The 18,830-nt window shown below is 35.7% G+C and overlaps 2 protein-coding genes across 4 annotated transcripts in view; one reads left to right on the forward strand and one right to left on the reverse strand.

Annotated features, from left to right (window-relative positions):
- The window catches only part of Wdr37 (WD repeat domain 37), a 199,162-nt gene extending 195,800 nt beyond the window's left edge, over positions 1–3,362 (reverse strand). For both annotated transcript variants that reach the window (XR_010949141.1, XM_067763027.1), the window contains exons 1-3: positions 2,988–3,362; positions 2,310–2,922; positions 153–533 (exon numbers count right to left, since the gene is read on the reverse strand). Coding sequence is in view for 1 of the 2 variants with exons in the window: in XM_067763027.1 (XP_067619128.1) it covers positions 153–533; positions 2,310–2,922; positions 2,988–3,129 (1,136 nt within the window). In the remaining variant the exon portion in view is untranslated. The remainder of the gene's footprint in view (positions 1–152; positions 534–2,309; positions 2,923–2,987) is intronic.
- A 5,938-nt stretch (positions 3,363–9,300) lies between these two features.
- On the forward strand, positions 9,301–16,153 carry Ada2b (Transcriptional adapter 2B). Of its 2 annotated transcripts, none has more exons than XM_067763034.1 (4): positions 9,301–9,492; positions 9,706–10,578; positions 11,533–11,685; positions 11,847–12,093. In XM_067763034.1, exons 1-4 carry the CDS (start codon positions 9,379–9,381, stop codon positions 11,961–11,963), a joined length of 1,257 nt encoding a protein of 418 aa, XP_067619135.1. In that variant the 5' UTR covers positions 9,301–9,378; the 3' UTR covers positions 11,964–12,093. The 2 variants fall into 2 exon arrangements, with proteins under 2 accessions (XP_067619135.1, XP_067619134.1); XM_067763033.1 differs by having other exon boundaries at positions 9,302–9,492; positions 11,603–11,685; positions 11,847–16,153.
- The last annotated feature ends 2,677 nt before the right edge of the window (positions 16,154–18,830 follow it).

The raw sequence follows: 18,830 nt of genomic DNA on the forward strand, positions 1-18,830 counted from the left end.
AGTAAAATGTTTTAGTTGCAATGGCCTAAGTCTAATCAGTAAAAGATAATGTTATCGGATAAAGTGACAAGGTTAAACTCTATTAACTTTTAACTGTAGTTTAAGCTCATTCTGAAAAACTATGCCTTATTAACAATGTATGCCCTACTTACTCAGTATGCCCTTGAAATACAGAAACAGCAGGTATTTCATATCGAAAGTCCCAAAGACGAAATGTTGAATCCCGCGATGCTGTAACCACCAAACGTTGTGATGTATGTGCAGATACATGCGTTAATTCATGATCGTGACCAGTGAGCGTTTGTATGGGCTCCCGTGATTCTACATCCCACAAGATTGCCGTACGATCCCAACTGCCGGTTATAATTTGCCTATGATCCATACTTGGTAACCAATCGGCAGCTACCACTACAGATGAGTGGCCACCCGGTCCAGTAAACTCACACAAAGGTGTCCGTAGTGTATCAACACGATCGCGGTCTTCTACCTGCTCGTCGCTGTCGTCGAGTTCTTCTTCTGATGAGTGACCACGCCTAAAATCGAAAAGATATGCATGCATTCAAAGTTTAATTATTATTGAAGTTACATATCGTTAGCTTAATGTGAAAATGTGCTAAATCAATTTTTACGAATTTTACAGGAGACGAAAAAAATGAATAACTTTTGAAATAACCTTCTTTTTTCAAAACTGTGAATGAGGATACCTTAATTGCAATGCTTTGAGTGTAGAAGCTTTGAAAAAGATAAATAAAAATAATGTATGTCAACCCAGCAGCTATTTTACGACTTAGCACAATTTCCGCACTCATAACAAATTTTTTCTCCTGACTTAGCACTTTTTACTCAATATGTTTCCCATCACTCCTCACCTTTAATGATTGAAATAAATCACTAAAACTATATATTTCACAAAAAATTCTATTTATTTGTCAAACTATTTCTAACGATTCTGATCTGGAACCTTTTGCTGAATGGTGCGCAGACAATAATTTATATTTAAATTCAAACAATTGCTGTGTTTCCAAAAATGTCTTTACATATGCTTCACTGGCTAGACGGCCTCCCATCATATATGAGCAGGTGCAAATTGCTTGGTCTTCAGGCTTTGCATGACAGAACAACTTGAAACTCACTCATGCTTGCCTATAATGTAATAAACGTTAGCACGAATTGCTCTGATTTACCTAATTTGTTCATTCCATATATTCCAATGCGTGATCTTCGGCATAATAGATTATTTATCTAAAAAACTAATAAAACAAATTATGCTATGAATGAACCTATAACTAGGACTATACATCTAGCAAATCGATTCAGTAGTGTTCTTAATTTTAATGACAGTTTATATAAGAGTAAGCTTGAATAGTTTTCTATTTTTAACTAGTCTGTAACAAAGCATTTCGTTGTCGACATCTAAGAATTGAAGTAGATTATGGTCAGGGCAAAGCATTTATCAAACACCAAAGGTATGTCTCAATTGGGTGAATCCAATTTCAAGGGGTTGTGTAGGCAACCCTCTTAAGGGGTTCCCACCGCAATATTAGCTTCTCCAACCCAATTGCCAAACCTCACCTACCAGTGGCGAATTGTGTTTCATTGACAGCCGGGGCTCTGGCGACCCCAAGTTCCACATAGAACTAGGGGGTGGGGAGGACGGGATGGCCTAGAAGGTTTCATGTGGTCATATAAATAGTTCCCGAGATGGTCGGACTATTACCTTAATAGTGCTTTGTTAACGGAACGTACCGGATCTATATGCGGCAAGGGACCACCAACATCGGCCCAAAACCTTCGGGCAGTGTCTTTATCGTTAATACAACAACAACAAATCATGTACTTTTAGACTGAATGAATTAAAGAAGTTAATAAAATACGCGCGCACAAAGAAATGACTAGTAATTCAGATTGATATTATTGACTGGTTGACTTAGCACATATTTTGTGAACAGTTGACGACTTAGCACATTTACACATCATTGCAAACAGCACGTAAAAATTTAAAATTAAATTATTTTTTTCTTGTGATTGATGTATTTTGAATTCAGTTTTAAAACTGCATTAAAATACAATTTTTCAAAAAAAGTGACTTTGCACATTTTCACATTAAGCTAACGATATGTTATATTATAGTTAAATGTACTTTGGCATATTATACTTGAGTTTTTTAGATCAGTTGATCTTTTTTAATACTTTTGAATTTTTTCAATTCTGTCTGTTTTTTTTTTTTTTCATACGAAACATCCAATTCTAATAAACTACTACTATTAACTACGAAATTATAAAAACTATGGCCCGTAGATTAAACTCACTTTGATGAATCCCAGTTAACTGCTGCTTGCCAAATATGTGCCGTTGCATCGCCACTGCCTGTTAGGACTAGATCGCGATTTTGATGAAATTTAACAGAATTAACTGAACCAGCATGACCCTGATACTGTAGTAAGCATCGCCCATTTTCTATTCCCCAAATACAAGCGGTATGATCAGCAGATGCAGTACCTATAATTGGTTGTCCAACTTTAGCCGTAACTTGCCAAACACCATCTTTGTGTCCACAAAATTCCCTAGTTACTTGACTAACCACAGTTTGTGCTTTGAAGCTCGATACTATGCGACTTGTTTGTGCTTTCAGTTTATTACTAGCCTTTACTTTGCCACCGCTTGACGTGAATTTAGCTTTCAGACCCTTACCGCCACCACTACCCCCGCCAATAATGGGACCAAGTGCCGCAGCGTCACCATCGTCATGCCCCTGTATAGCTGAAACGATGTTTGGTTGAGTTGCACTAGATAATGCTATATTGTGTGTATTGCTGCTGCCAATCGGATTAGCGATGCTTCCACCAGCGGCTATTACTCCGGCCGAGCGTTCATATGGGCAAATGAGATCTTTATTCATACAGTTGTCCAGCTTTTCTTGCACTATTATAGAAATTTTAGTAAAAGATGATCACTAATAAAGTTAGCTAATCTCTAAAATTACGTACAGGTTAAATTTTCTAAGTATAGTAACTCGAATTCTTTTTCGATCTGCCCAAAAAGTGCATGCAACCGTGCCCGAAATGGTGCATCTTCTGGTATGGTTATATCTTCCGCCAAGCTGGATAAGCGATTCTTCGACGGTTTCATATTAACGTTAATTTATTAGACAAGCAATGTATGTACTTCCTACAGAAACAGTTGCGGAAGGGATTACCAATTAATTTTTAATCACTCGTTGCAAGTGTATAACACAATATGTATAATCTCTGTAATTTAATTAGCAAATTGTTTATTTATTGTTTGGTACATTTTTCGTTTTTTATTTGCACGAACTAAAATAATTGCTAGTTTCTTATTCATTCACAATGGACCGTACAAAGGGCTAATAAAAGCAAGGATGCCAATAAAAGACCCGACAAACTTGCCATACCTATATCCATATAAAACAGCTGATTAAACTAGCTTAAGCTGGAGACATTGGTGCTTTATCGGTAACGGTATCGGTAACCTTTTAACAGCTGATTTGACCAACCTTATGAGAATCAATGCAATCGATTATTGGCGCCGCTAAAGTCGTAATCGTATCGTAGCCAACCAATTGGGGTTTGGTTTACCGTCGTAACGATAAACAGCTGATTACGTTAAGCGGGAGTCATTGGTGCCGTATGTCGTATCGCTGTAGTCGTATCCTTAACGTAATCAGCTGCTTATCGTTACGACGGTAAACCAAAAACCAATTGGTTGGCTACGATACGGTTACGACCTTAGCGGCACCAATAATCAATTGCATTGATTCTCATAAGGTTGGTCGAATCAGCTGTTATAAGGTTACAGATATGGTTACCGATAAAGCACCAATGTCTGCGGCTTTAGGGATACGGATACAGCGATACGACATACGGCACCAATGACTCCAGCTTTATGCAAAACAATGTAATCCGTAATTGGTCAATGGTCCCATGCCATAACGCCCTAGCCATAACCATACCATAAAGGGCATGGCGAAGTTGACATGTCAAAAGCTCCATAGTCAATACCATATTTTTACTTATCCATAATTATTTACAAATGACATCAGCCAATGCTTTAAATTTTGTAGTTGCTTAATGTACGCCGATGATCTAAAACTTTATTACAGAGTTAAGGGCCAATTAATAGTGACTTATAACCATAAAACCATAAGAAGAATAAAACGTCTGATCGAACCTACCTTATGGAAATCAATGTAATAGATTAATGGTGCCATACCATAACGCTAACGCCATAACCATACTATAGCCAACCAATTGGTTTTTGGTTTCTCGCCATATCCATAACCTAAAAAGATTTGAGTTGGTGAATTTATTAACTTTTTGTATATTTTATTTATTGTTTTGGATACGTTTTGACTAAGAGACTTATTTTTTGTGGAATATGTTTGAAATTTTTTGCGTTTTCTTCGATTTTATGAAATTTGCACAATTTTTAGGTTAAGGCACCATTAATCGATCACATTGGAGATGGTTATGGATATGGGTATGGTTACGACTATGGCGTTCGGGTTAAAGAGGTTTAGTTATCCCTTTAAACACATTAGCGACTGCATAGAGGTACAGCAAGACATCTTGGAATTGATAGAATGATGTAATAGTAACGGTTTTTTCTTGAACTTCTCCTAATATTATCACGTTCACTCGGAGAAACGGAAGCATAACAAGTTAGGAAAGCTAAGTTCGGGTGTAACCGAACATTACATATTCAGCTGAGAGCTTTGGAGACAAAATAAGGGAATGTGTTTGTATGACATGTGCATCAAATGAAAGGTGTTAATGATTATTTAAAACGTAGTGGGCCTTAGTTCTATAGGTGGACGCCTTTTCGAGATATCGCTTTAAGGGTGGAACAGGGGTGACTCTAGAATGTGTTTGTACGATATGGGTATCAAATTAAAAGTATTAATGAGGGTTTGAAAAGGGAGTAGCCCTTAGTTGTATATGTGAAGGCGTTTTCGAGATATCGACCAAAATGTGGACCAGGGTGACCCAGAAAATCTTCTGTCGGGTACCTCTAATTTATTTATATATGTCATACCACGAACAGTATTCCTGCCAAGATTCCAAGGGCTTTTGATTTCGGCCTGCCCTTTTCTTCTACTTGATATGGTAGGTGTCACACCCATTTTACAAAGTGTTTTTTTAAGTTATATTTTGCGTCAAAAACCAATCCAATTACCATGTATCATCTCTTTTTTCATATTTGGTACAGAATTATGGCATTTTTTTAATTTTTCGTAATTTTCGATATCGGAAAAGTGGGCGTGGTCATAATCGGATTTCGGCCATATTTTATACCAAGATAAAGTGACTTCAGATAAGTACGTGAGTACTAAGTTTAGTTAAGATATATGTTTTTTTGCGCAAGTTGTCGTGTTAACGGCCGAGCGGAAGGACAGACGGTCGACTGTGTATAAAAACTGGGCGTGGCTTCAACCGATTTCGCCCATTTTCACAGAAAACAGTTATCGTCATAGAATCTATGTTTTTGTTCGACTTATGGCATTAAAAGTATTCTAGACGAATTAAATGAAGAAGGGCGGAGTTACGCCCATTTTGAAATTTTCTTTTATCTTTGTATTTTGTTGCACCATATCGTTACTGGAGTCGAATGTTGACATAATTTACTTTTATATTATAAAAATATTAAATTTTTTGTTAAAATTTGACTTAAAAATTTTTTTTTTTGTAAGTGCGCGTGTTCGTCTTCCGGTTTCGCTAATTTTATTTAACACACATATACTAATAGGAGTAACGTGCCTACCAAATTTCATCATAATATCTTCAACGAGTGCCAAATTACAGCTTGCAAAACTTCTAAATTACCTTCTTTTAAAAGTGGGCGTTGCCACGCCCATTGTCCAAATTTTTTCTAATTTTCTATTTTGTGTCATAAGATCAACGCACCTACCAAGTTTCATCGCTTTATACGTCTTTGGTAATGAATTATCGCACTTTTTCGGTTTTTCGAAATTTTCGACATCGAAAAAATGGGCGTGGTTGTAGTTCGATTTCGACCTGAGATGAGCGCCCAGGAACCTACATACCAAATTTCATCAAGATATCTCAAAATTTACTCAAGTTATCGTGTTTACAGACGGACGGACGGTCATGGCTAAATGAATTACTTTTTTCACCCAGATAATTTTGATATATAGAGGTCTATATCTATCTCGATTAGTTTATGCCGTTACGGATTACCGTTATGCAAACAAAGTTAATATACTCTGTGAGCTCTGCTCAGCTATTACTTTAACAATAGCGACTCACTCAATCTTACAACTACTGTCAAGGATTTAGGAGTATACTTAGACTCTAAGCTTGGGTTCGACTTTCATAGGGAGTACATAATCAGTGCTGCTAATTCCAAACTCGGCTTTCTCAAACGTAATTCCAAAGACTTTTTTGATCCGCTAACGCTGAAGCCTTAACATTAGCCTTGTAAGATCCATTTTGGAATATGCCTGCATCATTGGGGACTCAGACTTTGTTGTTGTTGTTGTAGCGGTAAGGTTTCTCTCCGAAGGCTTAGGAGAGTGTTATCAATGTGATGGTCCTTTTCCGGATACAGATCCGGTAGGCTCCGGTAACACAGCACCATTAAGGTGCTAGCCCGACCATCTCTGGAACGATTTATATGGCCACATTTATCCTTCAGGCCATCCCTCTCTCCCAACTCCCAAGTTCCATGAGGAGCTTGGGGTCGCCAGAGCCTCGTCTGTTAGTGAAAAAGGGTTCGCCGAGGATAGGAGAGCTTGAGAATTGAGTTTGGGGAAGCTATATATTGCGCTGGCAACCTCAAAGGGTTGCGCTACACAGCCCCTTGAATCTGGTAATTTAGTCACCTCTTACGACAGGCATACCTACCGCGGGTATATTCTGACCCCCTAACCCGCTGGAGGACTCAGACTTCATCACACATTTCAGCCGGTTAGAAATGGTTCAAAGGAGATTCACTAAATTCGCCCTTCGACGAATGTTCACGTTTGAATCGATGCCATCTTATGAACTAAGATGTAGAATTTTAAATATTCAGTGCCTTAATAGTCAAAGGAAAATTTGTGGTATTCTCTTTAACAAAGACATTTACGACAACTAAATCGATTCTCCGGAACTACTTTTTCTTCTTTCTTTCTATGCACTTGAAAGGTGTCTAAGGGACAACTACATTTTCTACGTTCAAACGCGTAGAACGAATTTTGCAATTAATGAACCTCCATTCAAAAACGCGAGTACTCCATAAATAGTGTAAAGGATACTCCTTTAGGAGTGTTCCTAAACTAATCTGTATTCATACAAAAAAATGTGCTCCAATTAACATTGCAATGTCCTAGGAGAGGATTAGGTGATCCCACTCTCGCTTTGTTTGTGAGTATTCCATAGAGTACATACGTGAGCGTACTTTCCACTGTAGTACTCCATGCAGCACCCACAGAGGATCATATGCCAAAATACTAAAGAGGAATTGTGTCGGAAAGAATTTTCGGAGTGAATTTAATTTAAAATGAAAGTAAATGAAGAGGTGGAATACAACTTTTATATTTTATACTGCGAATATTTTTATCATTGTTTACTATATAGTTTGGCAGCTTAAGTAGAGGTTATGTTGCGAATAGAGTGGAAGGCAGTGGACTAGGCAGTCGAATGTCATATAATGAAGGAATGGTGTTCGGAGATTTTTCAAAGTTAAAAAAAAAAAATGATAAAAGCTTTAATATAAATAAAACTATTGTTTTAATAACAACAAAAACGCCATATATATTCTGTATACATAAATTTGTAAGGATTATTCCACTTTAAAATTTGAATTAAATAATCTAAAGTTTTGTTTTGAAACTGAGTCGTGAACTGTGCGTGTGAATGTGCGAATTTTCACCGATCAGCTGTTAGTTGCGCTACTTGGTAAAATTTACAATGATTTTTATGTTATTATCATTTGCGTGAATAAAGAAACTAATATTTCTCTATACTATAGTATGTGTACATAAAACCAGTGCGCGGTTGCATTTTATCAGAGTTGCCATAGTAAAATTTTATTATCAGTTATTTGTATACTATATTTTACTTTTGGCAACTCTGTTCGGTCGTCATCGTGTCGTGATCACCGTCGTTAAAAAACGAGCACTGATCGGCTGATGGTTGTCCGCAAACGCTTTGAAAAGGAGTATTGTTAGAGTACTCCAACATGAAGAAAATGGAACACGTAATCCAACAATTTTTGCAGGGCTATTCACAGAATGATTTCCTTATGTAACTCTGTTTGCAATCATGCCAACTTTAACTCATGTAAGAACATTTTAAAGCTAATGTTGTTGATTACTTTCTTTTCAATCAATATGTTCCGGTATTCCTATTAATATATAAATGTTTGAAAATACATATGTAAGCCGTAGCGAATTACTTATAAAAATTTGTGTTAATATGTCATTGTAATTTTAAATTATTACCACATATTTTTCTATTTCATTAATTTTTATCAAAGTTGTTACATATCTGTGAGGACTATGTCCGGTAGATAAATAAATAAATAAACTACCATCTGTTATTGCTGCCTTAACCTAAAATAAGTGACAATTTCATAAGAAAGGAGAAAATGTAAAAATTATGAACAAATTAAACAAACAATAAGTCAAAACGTATACAAACCTGAAAATAAAATATCGAAAAAGTTAATGCATGAACCAAATGAAATATTTATAGGTTATAGAGATAACGAAAAACCAATTGGTTGTATGAATGGTTGGTATAGTATGGTTATGGCTAGGGCGTTATGGTATTGCACCACTGACCAATTACATTGATTTTCATGATGTTGGTTGGTTATATATCATAATGCCTTAAGGCTTGGTTTCCTCCAAAAGCGGTACCGCTATGTTACGACCGCTAAAGAGCGGTCGGTATACTCACCGTTTCTAGCGCCAACGATTTGTTGGAAACTACGAACTGTTACGGCAGACGAGTTGCAACGGTTAATTTTACATTTTTGCATGTTTTTTTAGTTTTTTTTTATAATTTTTCTTTTAATAAACTCACAACAAAAAATTTCAAAAATGTTGTTTATTTTATAAATAATTTGAAATATTTGACAAAATATTCCTCGCTTTGACAATAGCGGTGGGAAAAAACGGTGATGAACGAGCTTCTACACCCATAACGTTGGTCGAATCAGCTGTTATAAGGCTACCGATACGGTTACCGATAACGCACCTATGACTGCAGCTTCAATTTTCGCACATATTTTTTTTCCACCCCTTCAAAGGAATGCTTGAACAAACAAAATCATCTGGCAACTACAAGTTACTATCGCCATTTGTGAAGCCAAAATTTGTGAAGTTGGCGGAAATTCTTTTCTGCTTTACGAAGAATGGCCAACATCGGTGATCTTTTTACCAAATATAATTGCACAAATTGCCAAGACGATATCTCTGGAATACGAGTACATTGTGCAGAATGTGAAAATTTTGATTTATGTCTTCAGGTGAGTAATAAATTTTTTTTTTGAGTGTGTTCATTTTGCGAAAAGAGTACTTTTCGAGGGTATGTAAAAAAAAAAAAACGATGTCGATTTCTGTTCGGCTTTTCGCAAAAGTTCGCTCAGTGGAATATTGAATTCAGTTCCATTCACTGGAAATCAAATTTATCCAATGACACTAAACAGCTGGGTATTGTTCTTTTTTTGATAATTTTTCAGTGTTTCGCCTCTGGAGCAGAAATCGGTGCACACCAAAACAATCATGCATACCAATTTATGGATACAGGCACAGCGATTTTATCTGTATTTCGTGGCAAAGGTGCTTGGACAGCTAGAGAGGAAATAAGACTATTGGATGCCACAGAACAATATGGCTTTGGTAATTGGGAAGATATTAGCAAACATATTGAAACAAAGTCAGCAGAAGATGCCAAAGAAGAATATGTAAAACGTTTTGTGAACGGCACAATTGGTATGCACACATGGACACCTGCTCAAACACAACGACCCCTGTTGGTAGATCACACGTCGGAGGACAATGGTCCTTTGGGTGCCACAGCAATGCAACGCCTCCCACCATTAGACATTACAAATGAAGAAGCAGCACAATTGGGTTATATGCCAAATCGAGATGGTTTCGAGCGTGAATATGATCCTACAGCTGAACAGTTGATTTCAACTATGGCCCTGAGCACTGAAGATACAGAGGCCGATTATTTACTTAAATTAGCTCATGTTGATATGTATACACGTCGCTTACGTGAACGTGTACGACGTAAACGTTTGGTACGTGATTATCAATTAGTCGCAAATTTCTTTCGCAATCGTAATTATGCTCAACATCCTGGCATGACACGCGAACAAAAAGAGTTCCGTGATCGTTTTCGAGTCTTTGCACAATTTTACACTGCCAATGAATATGAGCGACTATTAATGTCACTTGAACGTGAGAAAGATTTGCGTATACGTTTGGCCGAACTATGCCGTTATCGTTATAATGGTTTGACCAAAATCGATGAATGTCGACACTTTGAACAGCATGCAGCTATGGCTTTGTATCGTTCGACGGGTCCTTATGGCCATGGAAAGACTGTAAGTATAGTGTATATTATCTCCCATAAATTCGTTTTTGTAAATAACTTACCCCTGACGCTGAAGCTCTGATACTCATTTGAAAAACATTCATTGTAGTTTTCTCATATTTCGACTATCACAGTTGTTATTGCTGCCGTAATGCATGTAAAATAGGACTGGGTCATTGTATTTAATATGGCACTAAGTAAATCTAGAGCTAAGCACGGGGAAACATTATTAAGTTCTCGTACGATTTAAGAATTTGTATGATTACTTGTAAAAAATTACCAATATCAAGTTATACATATGTATTAATTTATATTGTTTTCTATAATTAAAAACTGAAAATGTAGTGTAGCTAACGAAATAACCATACTCACAGGGGTATATTTGCTTTATTATATTTAAATCATTATTAATTGGCGCTTAACAGCCTATCCAATTTTGTCCCTTGCGTAATAAGTAATGCCAGGAGTAACCATCACTAATTGGGAGATCAAGTCTTCCTACACCTGCCGTTAAGGGATCATATTGAACGATTACTTAATTAATGTAATAAAAAATATTCCCAATCTTGTTATTGTAGCAGTGCTTCGCCGCATCCAATAGGTGTGACCGATCAGAAATTGTCATCATATCCTCTAACGGGAGAACTAACTATTTAAGATTCCACCTAGCAGTACCAGTTTTCTATTCTGATGTTTCGTTTAGTCTGTGTTATTGAGGCTTGGAACGTTTGTTTTTTATTTAACATCAAACAGATGCAGCCTGAATAGTTTATAGTGCTTGTTTTTAAGAAAAGAAAAAAAAACATATAATTTTCGCTTAAACTGCCAATACACGAAAGATTGAATATCGTGGCGTATTTAGAAAATCTTATAGTAGTTATTCTGTACGACTTTGTAATGGTCTTAAATCATTTGCTAGTTTGACTAGTTTTTCTAATATTCCATTTATTTTCACGATATTCAGTTTGCGTGTATTATCGGTACACCAAGCGGCGAGCGTTTGAACGGATGTATAAGACAATGTTTAACCACAGGACAACACGCATCTCAGCATTGGAAGTCGTCAGCAGCCAGGCTCTTTCTTACACTCTCCTCAACACAGCAGCAGAAAACCGGCGTAAGTGTTTTAATTTCACTATTCGTCCGTAAATTTAAGTCTATTATTTGACATTTTTTTGTTATTATATATTGCTGACCAAAAAAATTATTTGGACGAAAATATTCACCATTTTTATTTTATAAATGGTATACTTATTCACTAATCTTTTCATGGTTTAGCGAACTGTCAAACGGAAGCGAGGCAAATCAAAATTCAACCGTGTCAAAAAGCACGCCCCACACCGGCGACCTGATCTCCTGCGGCGCATCATTGCACAACAGAAATTACTTGGATAGCTGTCGGGAATCGTCGGCTCATACGACGATGTCGCAGGCGGGATTGATAGTGGGAGCGAACACGATGACCAACAATATAATGATGCTAACAGCACAATTGTCGAACGGACATCTGCAACCGTTGACACAAGCAAAGCAGCAGCAGCATACATCGATGATAACGGCAACAATGAAAAACCAACAACCACAACTCCAAATAAACGACGTCGTCGTAAACGAAAAACAACAACTTCATCAACTATTGTTTCCTGAAAACAATAATATTATTGATATGAAATCGCAAATATCACCTACCGCAACAATACCGAAGAGCAATATTTTACGTGCTCAAATAGATGAATTGAAGCATCTACAAAAACCTTTGGGGAGCGATTTACTTTCAAATAATGAGCAGCAAGTTTGCAAAGATTTCAACATACCACCTACAACATATTTATCACTAAAGACGCTTCTACTAAGCGGTGCACCACTTGTTAATAATCTGTCGCCTGTTGAAAATTCGCTACGAAAGTATTTTATAAAAGTAGGTTGGCTAAGTCATTAGAATTAATTCTCGGGAAGATATACATATTTGGATGTGCTTCATTTGTCTTGTAATAGTTATTTGTGTGGTCTATAGGAAGACCCTGCTGACAGAGCTGATGTGTATGCATACACATATACAAAATGTTTACATCAGGTTTGTCATGTCGCTTCTAACAACCTGATAGAATCTTTGCTTTACGCTGTGATGTAAATTTCCATCAGCCATATATGCCAATTGATGCCTCAAATGACTGATAGCAAATACACATAAATCAGTTTTGCTATCAACATACGAACATTACAAGTTATTCGCGCAGTGCACTACTGAACATGATATCATAAATGGTAATTTTGAACTACCTTTAAAAATGTAAACATTGGTATGGAGCAGGGTCTCGTTTTAATAGTTAATTTTTTTTTTTTTTTTGAGTCGAAGAAATCCGGGTCAAAAAATTGTTATAGATGAAAATTCATGATATTCCGGGAATACCCATACCATTTTTCATGACCAGTACGGCATCCTTTTTTTGAACTTTTATCAAAAAAAATCCACAAACGAAAGTGAAATCCGCGCATTTATTTTATTAGTCCGAAAATGAAATTTAAATCCGGACTTTATATTTTTTAAGGACAAATAAAAGTCCGGCCCTATAACTATGGAACGTCTCATCCAAATGAACCGATTTTTTCACCAACAGATTATTCTAAAGGTCTGAATTTGACACCTATATCAAAGAGGATAAATATAATAGTTTGGTGATATAGGAAAAAGGGTTAATATAATAAGAGCCATCAGTGCGACTAACTCGCTGGAAATCAAAAAATTTATGACTAATGTTTTCTATGAGGGACATTTTTGAATTGTTTCCCATTTGTCCATGCGGTTAGGCACCTTATGCAAATGTGATTGTTGGAAAGAGAATTCATTAAATACAGTCGGAAAAATAAACACAAATACCCCACGAAAATGTATAGAAGACATTTTATGCACATCTCGCCAAAAAAAAAAAAAAAACAGCGACTACCTTGAAGGAAACATCGAGCAAATGGCTACAAGTAACGAGTTGACGTCTCTTATATTTATCCCCTTTGTCTATATGGTCATTTGAAAGTTTTTGTTAGTACCACCCGAAATTTGTCATAGAAAAACTAAAACCAACTCATTTTTTTTTTTTCATAGTAAACTTGCACCTGTTTTTTGCCATAAAGTTTGATCCAATTTATTTATTTATTACAGCCTTTGGACTTAGATTAAATCCATGAGATCACATTTATAAAATGAGATATTCAGCCCTATTCTGCATTTCGAATTGGATTGGAATTTTCGATTTGGCAATTTTGGTATTCTGTGTTCCAATCTCTTTCGATCCAACTTCGAATCGTTCGATTTTTTGTATTCTGCATTTCGATCGTAGTTCCGTTTTTCTAAGTTGCAAATTAGTTGGCGGAAAAATATTTTCTTTTTATTTTTTTTTATTAATTTATAACAGAATTTTAACAAAAATATAAGTAAAACTCGTTAAGAAACGACAGAAACACACTTACAATTATGAAAGCACTTCACTCAAAAAATTATAATACTGCGGCAATATATTCTATTGCCGTTTATAATAAAATATAAACGTTTTTCAGTGTTTTTTACAAATTTTCTTTAATTTATTTTGTTCCAATGTTCACACATTCCGTACCAACAGCTGATTTCGAAAATCATTTGCTCTTCCTCTTCTCTTTACGATTCCGTCGTAATGCAGAATACCAAACTTTGATTGAAGCGGAGCGTAGAACGGGAACGTAATCGAAATGCAGAATAGGGGTGATTGCCTTGAAATTTGATCATTTTCTGTTGATACAAAAAGGACTCTATAAAAAAAAAAATTCGTATAATTTCGATAAGCCGTTCCATAACTATAGGGCCGTACTTTTATTCTGTCCTTAAAAAATAGAAGTCGGGATTTAACTTTCATTTTTGGACATATAAAATAAAAATCCGGATTTAATAATTTCTTTCGGACTAAAAAATGAAAAGTACGAAAATAATTTTTTCTTAAGGACTTTTTTTTTTATAAAAATAATAACAGTTTGGCTCCCTGGCATAGAGCGACTGTGATGGCACCAATCTATGCGAACCATAGCATTTGGCTGTATTACTCTGCCCGCTACTGTTTACAGAGCACATTTTTAATAAATTTTTTTTTGTTTCACAATTTTCTATTACTCCAACACATTTGCATATGTATGTACATTAAGTTCCTGCAAATTCGGAGCATATTTATTTATTTTTTCTATCCGGGGTATTGGAAAAACTATTTTCAATAAATTCATTCAAATTGAGCCATAAGTAATTTGCCGAAGTTAGTCTTACAATTTTAGGTATGGGTTTTCCAAAATCAAATTTTTGCCATTGATATTTGCTTTAAATCAACGCCTTGAAAAGAAAAGTTTGATACGACGTGTCGACATTTTATGTTATGGAAAGCCAAAACCAAACCTATACTAATTTTTTTTGAAACATCATAATTATGTTCTATAAAGAATCAAATTTTCATGAATGAGAAAGAGATGGAAATGGAACACCCTAACCTCATATGCCTGTGAGTAAAAAAAATTGCGGCAGGCATGATTTTCTTCTGTTTTTTAGGTTCGTTATAATAAACGAATGAATTGTGAAAATTATACCTTTTCCAGTTTAAGTTTAGAAATTGCAATTCAAGTTCAGAAAATTACAATTCAAGTTCAGAATTTCCAATTTAAATTCAGAATTGAAAATTATGAACTTGAATTGTAATTTTCTGAACTTGAATTGCAATTTTCTGAATTTAAATTGTAATTTTCTGAACTTGAATTGGAAATTTCTGAACTTGAATTGGAATTTTCTGAATTTAAATTGGAATTTCTGAACTTGAATTGTAAATTTCTGAATTTAAATTGGAAATTCTGACCTCGAATTGTAATTTTCTGAACTTAAACTGGAAAAGGTGTAGAATTCTTTTAGACCAATTTATTCTAAGCAATTGATTTTTGACAATTTTTTACACTTTGTGCATTTTGAGATACATACTTCAAACTTATTCTTTGTTGGACTAAAAAGATTTGAACTACAAAAAGTACATGCCAAAAATGTTCCCACAATTCTAAAAAAAGTTTGAAACTTTCATGAATACTTTGAAATTTTTATTGAAAGTGTTATCCAACTGTTTTTTTTTTAACTAATGAAAATAAAATAAGAAAGAAAACTGATAAAATTTGCAAATAATTTTTGCTGCCATTTTTCTACACTTGGGTGTACATTTATTATAGCATATAACCCGTAGAATTACTTTCAAATTAGTTGTTAACTGTTTACGCTTACTTGTATCAAGTTCTCTACTATAAGTTTTCTATAACCATGTGGTTTCCTTTAAGTGGGAATTGAAGATTTGAACGGAAATTGTAAAATACAAATTGTACATTTGTGCTGGTGAAAACTAAATTAGCTTTTACATTTAGATAGTTATAAGCCATTAAATTCTGCTTAATAATACCTTTAAAATATATAGAAAACTAAATAAAAATAAATTCCATTACATGCTGTGAAGTTACATGAATTTTTTGATGCTTTATTTATACTATTGGGTTGTTGTTGGAATGGCAAAAACACTTGTTGAAGATTTTGTGGAATGCTGCCAGAAGGTGCTAGTTCTTGATTATTATTATTTATTTATTTAAAGTCGACAAAAAAGGAAAACGGTCGACTGGTAAAGTATAAAATTTGTACAAAAAGTATTAAATTATAAAATTAACATTAAATAAAAGTAAACTTATTCATTTAACAATTCAAATTGATTTAGAGAGTATCTCAAACTATAAAATAGCAGGTAAAATTAGAAAGTATCAGGCAATTTAAAGCAGGAAGCGAACATTCCATACTTATACATTTATAGAGGTCATTGTAGTGCGCACACCAAATCCGCAGAGGGTCACTTTTTGCGAAGTTTAGACTACATAGCGGTAAAAGAAAGGGTACTTAGTGTTTCGACGTCCTAGTGGGAACAGCGAAATTAAGCCGTGCTAGCAATTCAGATAAGTCAATCTCACCGATGACCAACTTATGGATGAACAACAAGAGTAGATATATTGATGGGAAGAAGCCTACTTCTGTAAGGGGGAAGATGAATGCTAGAATCCCAATTAAGACCGCGAAGTGCAAATATTAAAAATTGTTTCTGCACAGACTCAATCCGCGTTATATAATTTTTGAGTCCAGGACACCAGAAACATGAGCAATATTCAAGTACTGAGCGGACCAAGGAAGTGTATACGATCTTCGTGAGATAAGGATTCGCCAAACGTTTAACAAATCCAAGTATACCCGTTGCTTTATTTACAATGGATGAAATATGTGTATTAAAATATGGGTTTGGGTCGAAAAGTACACCTAAATCATTAACGGCAGATAATCGCTCCAGAGGTGTAGAATTTAGAGTATATAGTGTCAAAAATGGCTTTACTCGGTGAAAAGTCTTAAGCTTGCATTTTGTGCAGTTTAAAACGAGTAGGTTGGCTGTGCACCAGCTCTGAAATGAATCGGAAAATCAACTTGAAGGAGGTTCCGACTAAACAAGTCCGAGGGCAAGTATGTAGGCAAAGTTTTACATCATCCGCATACATAAGAGCCCGGGAATGTTTAAGTATTAATGGTAAGTCATTTATGAAAAGGGCAAAAAGCAATGGGCCTAGACGGCTACCCTGAGGTATGCCAGGTTACATTAATTATCTTAGATTATTATTGAGTCCTGTTTGTAAGGTAGCTTGCGAGCCATAATAATAATCGCTTCGGAAAACCTACTAGGGCAAGCTTATGGTTGACAGAGTCGAAAGCTTTACTAAAATCGGCAGTAGCCGACTATCATTCAAAGCGTTCAGACGTCGTTTTTCGCAGTAAATAGTTGTGACTAGCATTTTGTCAGTGTGTTACCGTTCCGTTAATCTTTTTCGTTTACTTTACCTTCATTCACCTTTGTTCTCACCAAACACACGTGTTTAACTAAATTAAAAATTTAATAAATCTTAGCAATAAGAATGGCACCGGGACCTCCGGATAGGTCACCGAATCTCTTTTCCGCGTTAAGCGATTATTTAGACAACCCAAATCGGAAGAAACCAAAAATTAAACGTAAACAAGACAATTTCCCACAACTCCGGCAAAAGTGCTCTACAACTTATAACCCTAAATTCTTACTCATATCCTCAGCGGACAATGATAAACCACTATCCCAACTAAGCCCATTTGCTATCAAAAAGTCTATTGAAGCCATATCAACTGAAATAGAGTCAGTTCCTCAACTCTGTGATGGTAATCTACTTGAGCTGGCGCGAAACGCCCAAATAGCAGACAGATTTCTAAAAACCAAGTCTTTCCCTAGCCTTTGCAAAATTAATGTAAAATTACATGACACTTTAAATGCGGTAAAAGGCATAATCTACGCCCCTTGCCTTAGCACGTCGAAGAAGACGAAATAGTGCGTGAAATGAAAGACCAACATGTCACAGGTGTATACAAATTTACACGCCAAATTGATGGCAAAACGATCCACACTGGGCAAATGGTTCTAACCTTTGATCTATACCGACTGCCTGAATCGGTGGAAGTAGCATGGTACAAAGTCAAGGTGCAACCTTATATTCCCAGTCCAATGCGTTGCAAGAGCTGCCAAAAACTAGGGCACACCAAAAAAAAAAGGTGCACCAGCAACCCAATATGCGACAATGCAACCTTCCGCCTCATAATCCTGACGCATGCGTCAGAACTCAATGCGCCAATTGCGCTGAAGAACACCCATCATCGGACCGAAACTGTCCAAAGTTTATCCAAGCCAGAGAAATCCTTAAAATTAAAACCATTGAAAAATGCATGCTGGGCGAAGCACGCTTAAAATACAAAAATGGCTTACCACCATCGCAACGCCTAAACACCTACGCCAGTACCATAAAAAATGGCACATCCACCAATACAGACGCCACAAATCCTAAAGATAAAACACTTACCAAAAACAACCACCCTACCGACTCCAATTTACCTACAAACACCATTACAAACCACTCAACCAATTTAACCGAAAAGCCAAGTTCAAGCACCAACTTTAAAAATAATTGTACTCTCTCTCACTTTAAAAACTGTTCAACCCCACAAACTAATAAACTACCTAACCAAAAAAGTTCAACATCAGAATCAAACTTCACACAACTAATGTCACCAATATCCGTTTTCACTCAAAATCTCCTAAAAAATAACGACTACTACGTCAAAGAAAATGACAAAAGCAACAAACCCTTCTCGATGGAATATTCCATCGAGGATCATTA

The sequence above is a fragment of the Eurosta solidaginis genome, chromosome 1, assembly GCF_040869045.1.
Source record: "Eurosta solidaginis isolate ZX-2024a chromosome 1, ASM4086904v1, whole genome shotgun sequence".
NCBI lineage: Eukaryota > Metazoa > Arthropoda > Insecta > Diptera > Tephritidae > Eurosta > Eurosta solidaginis.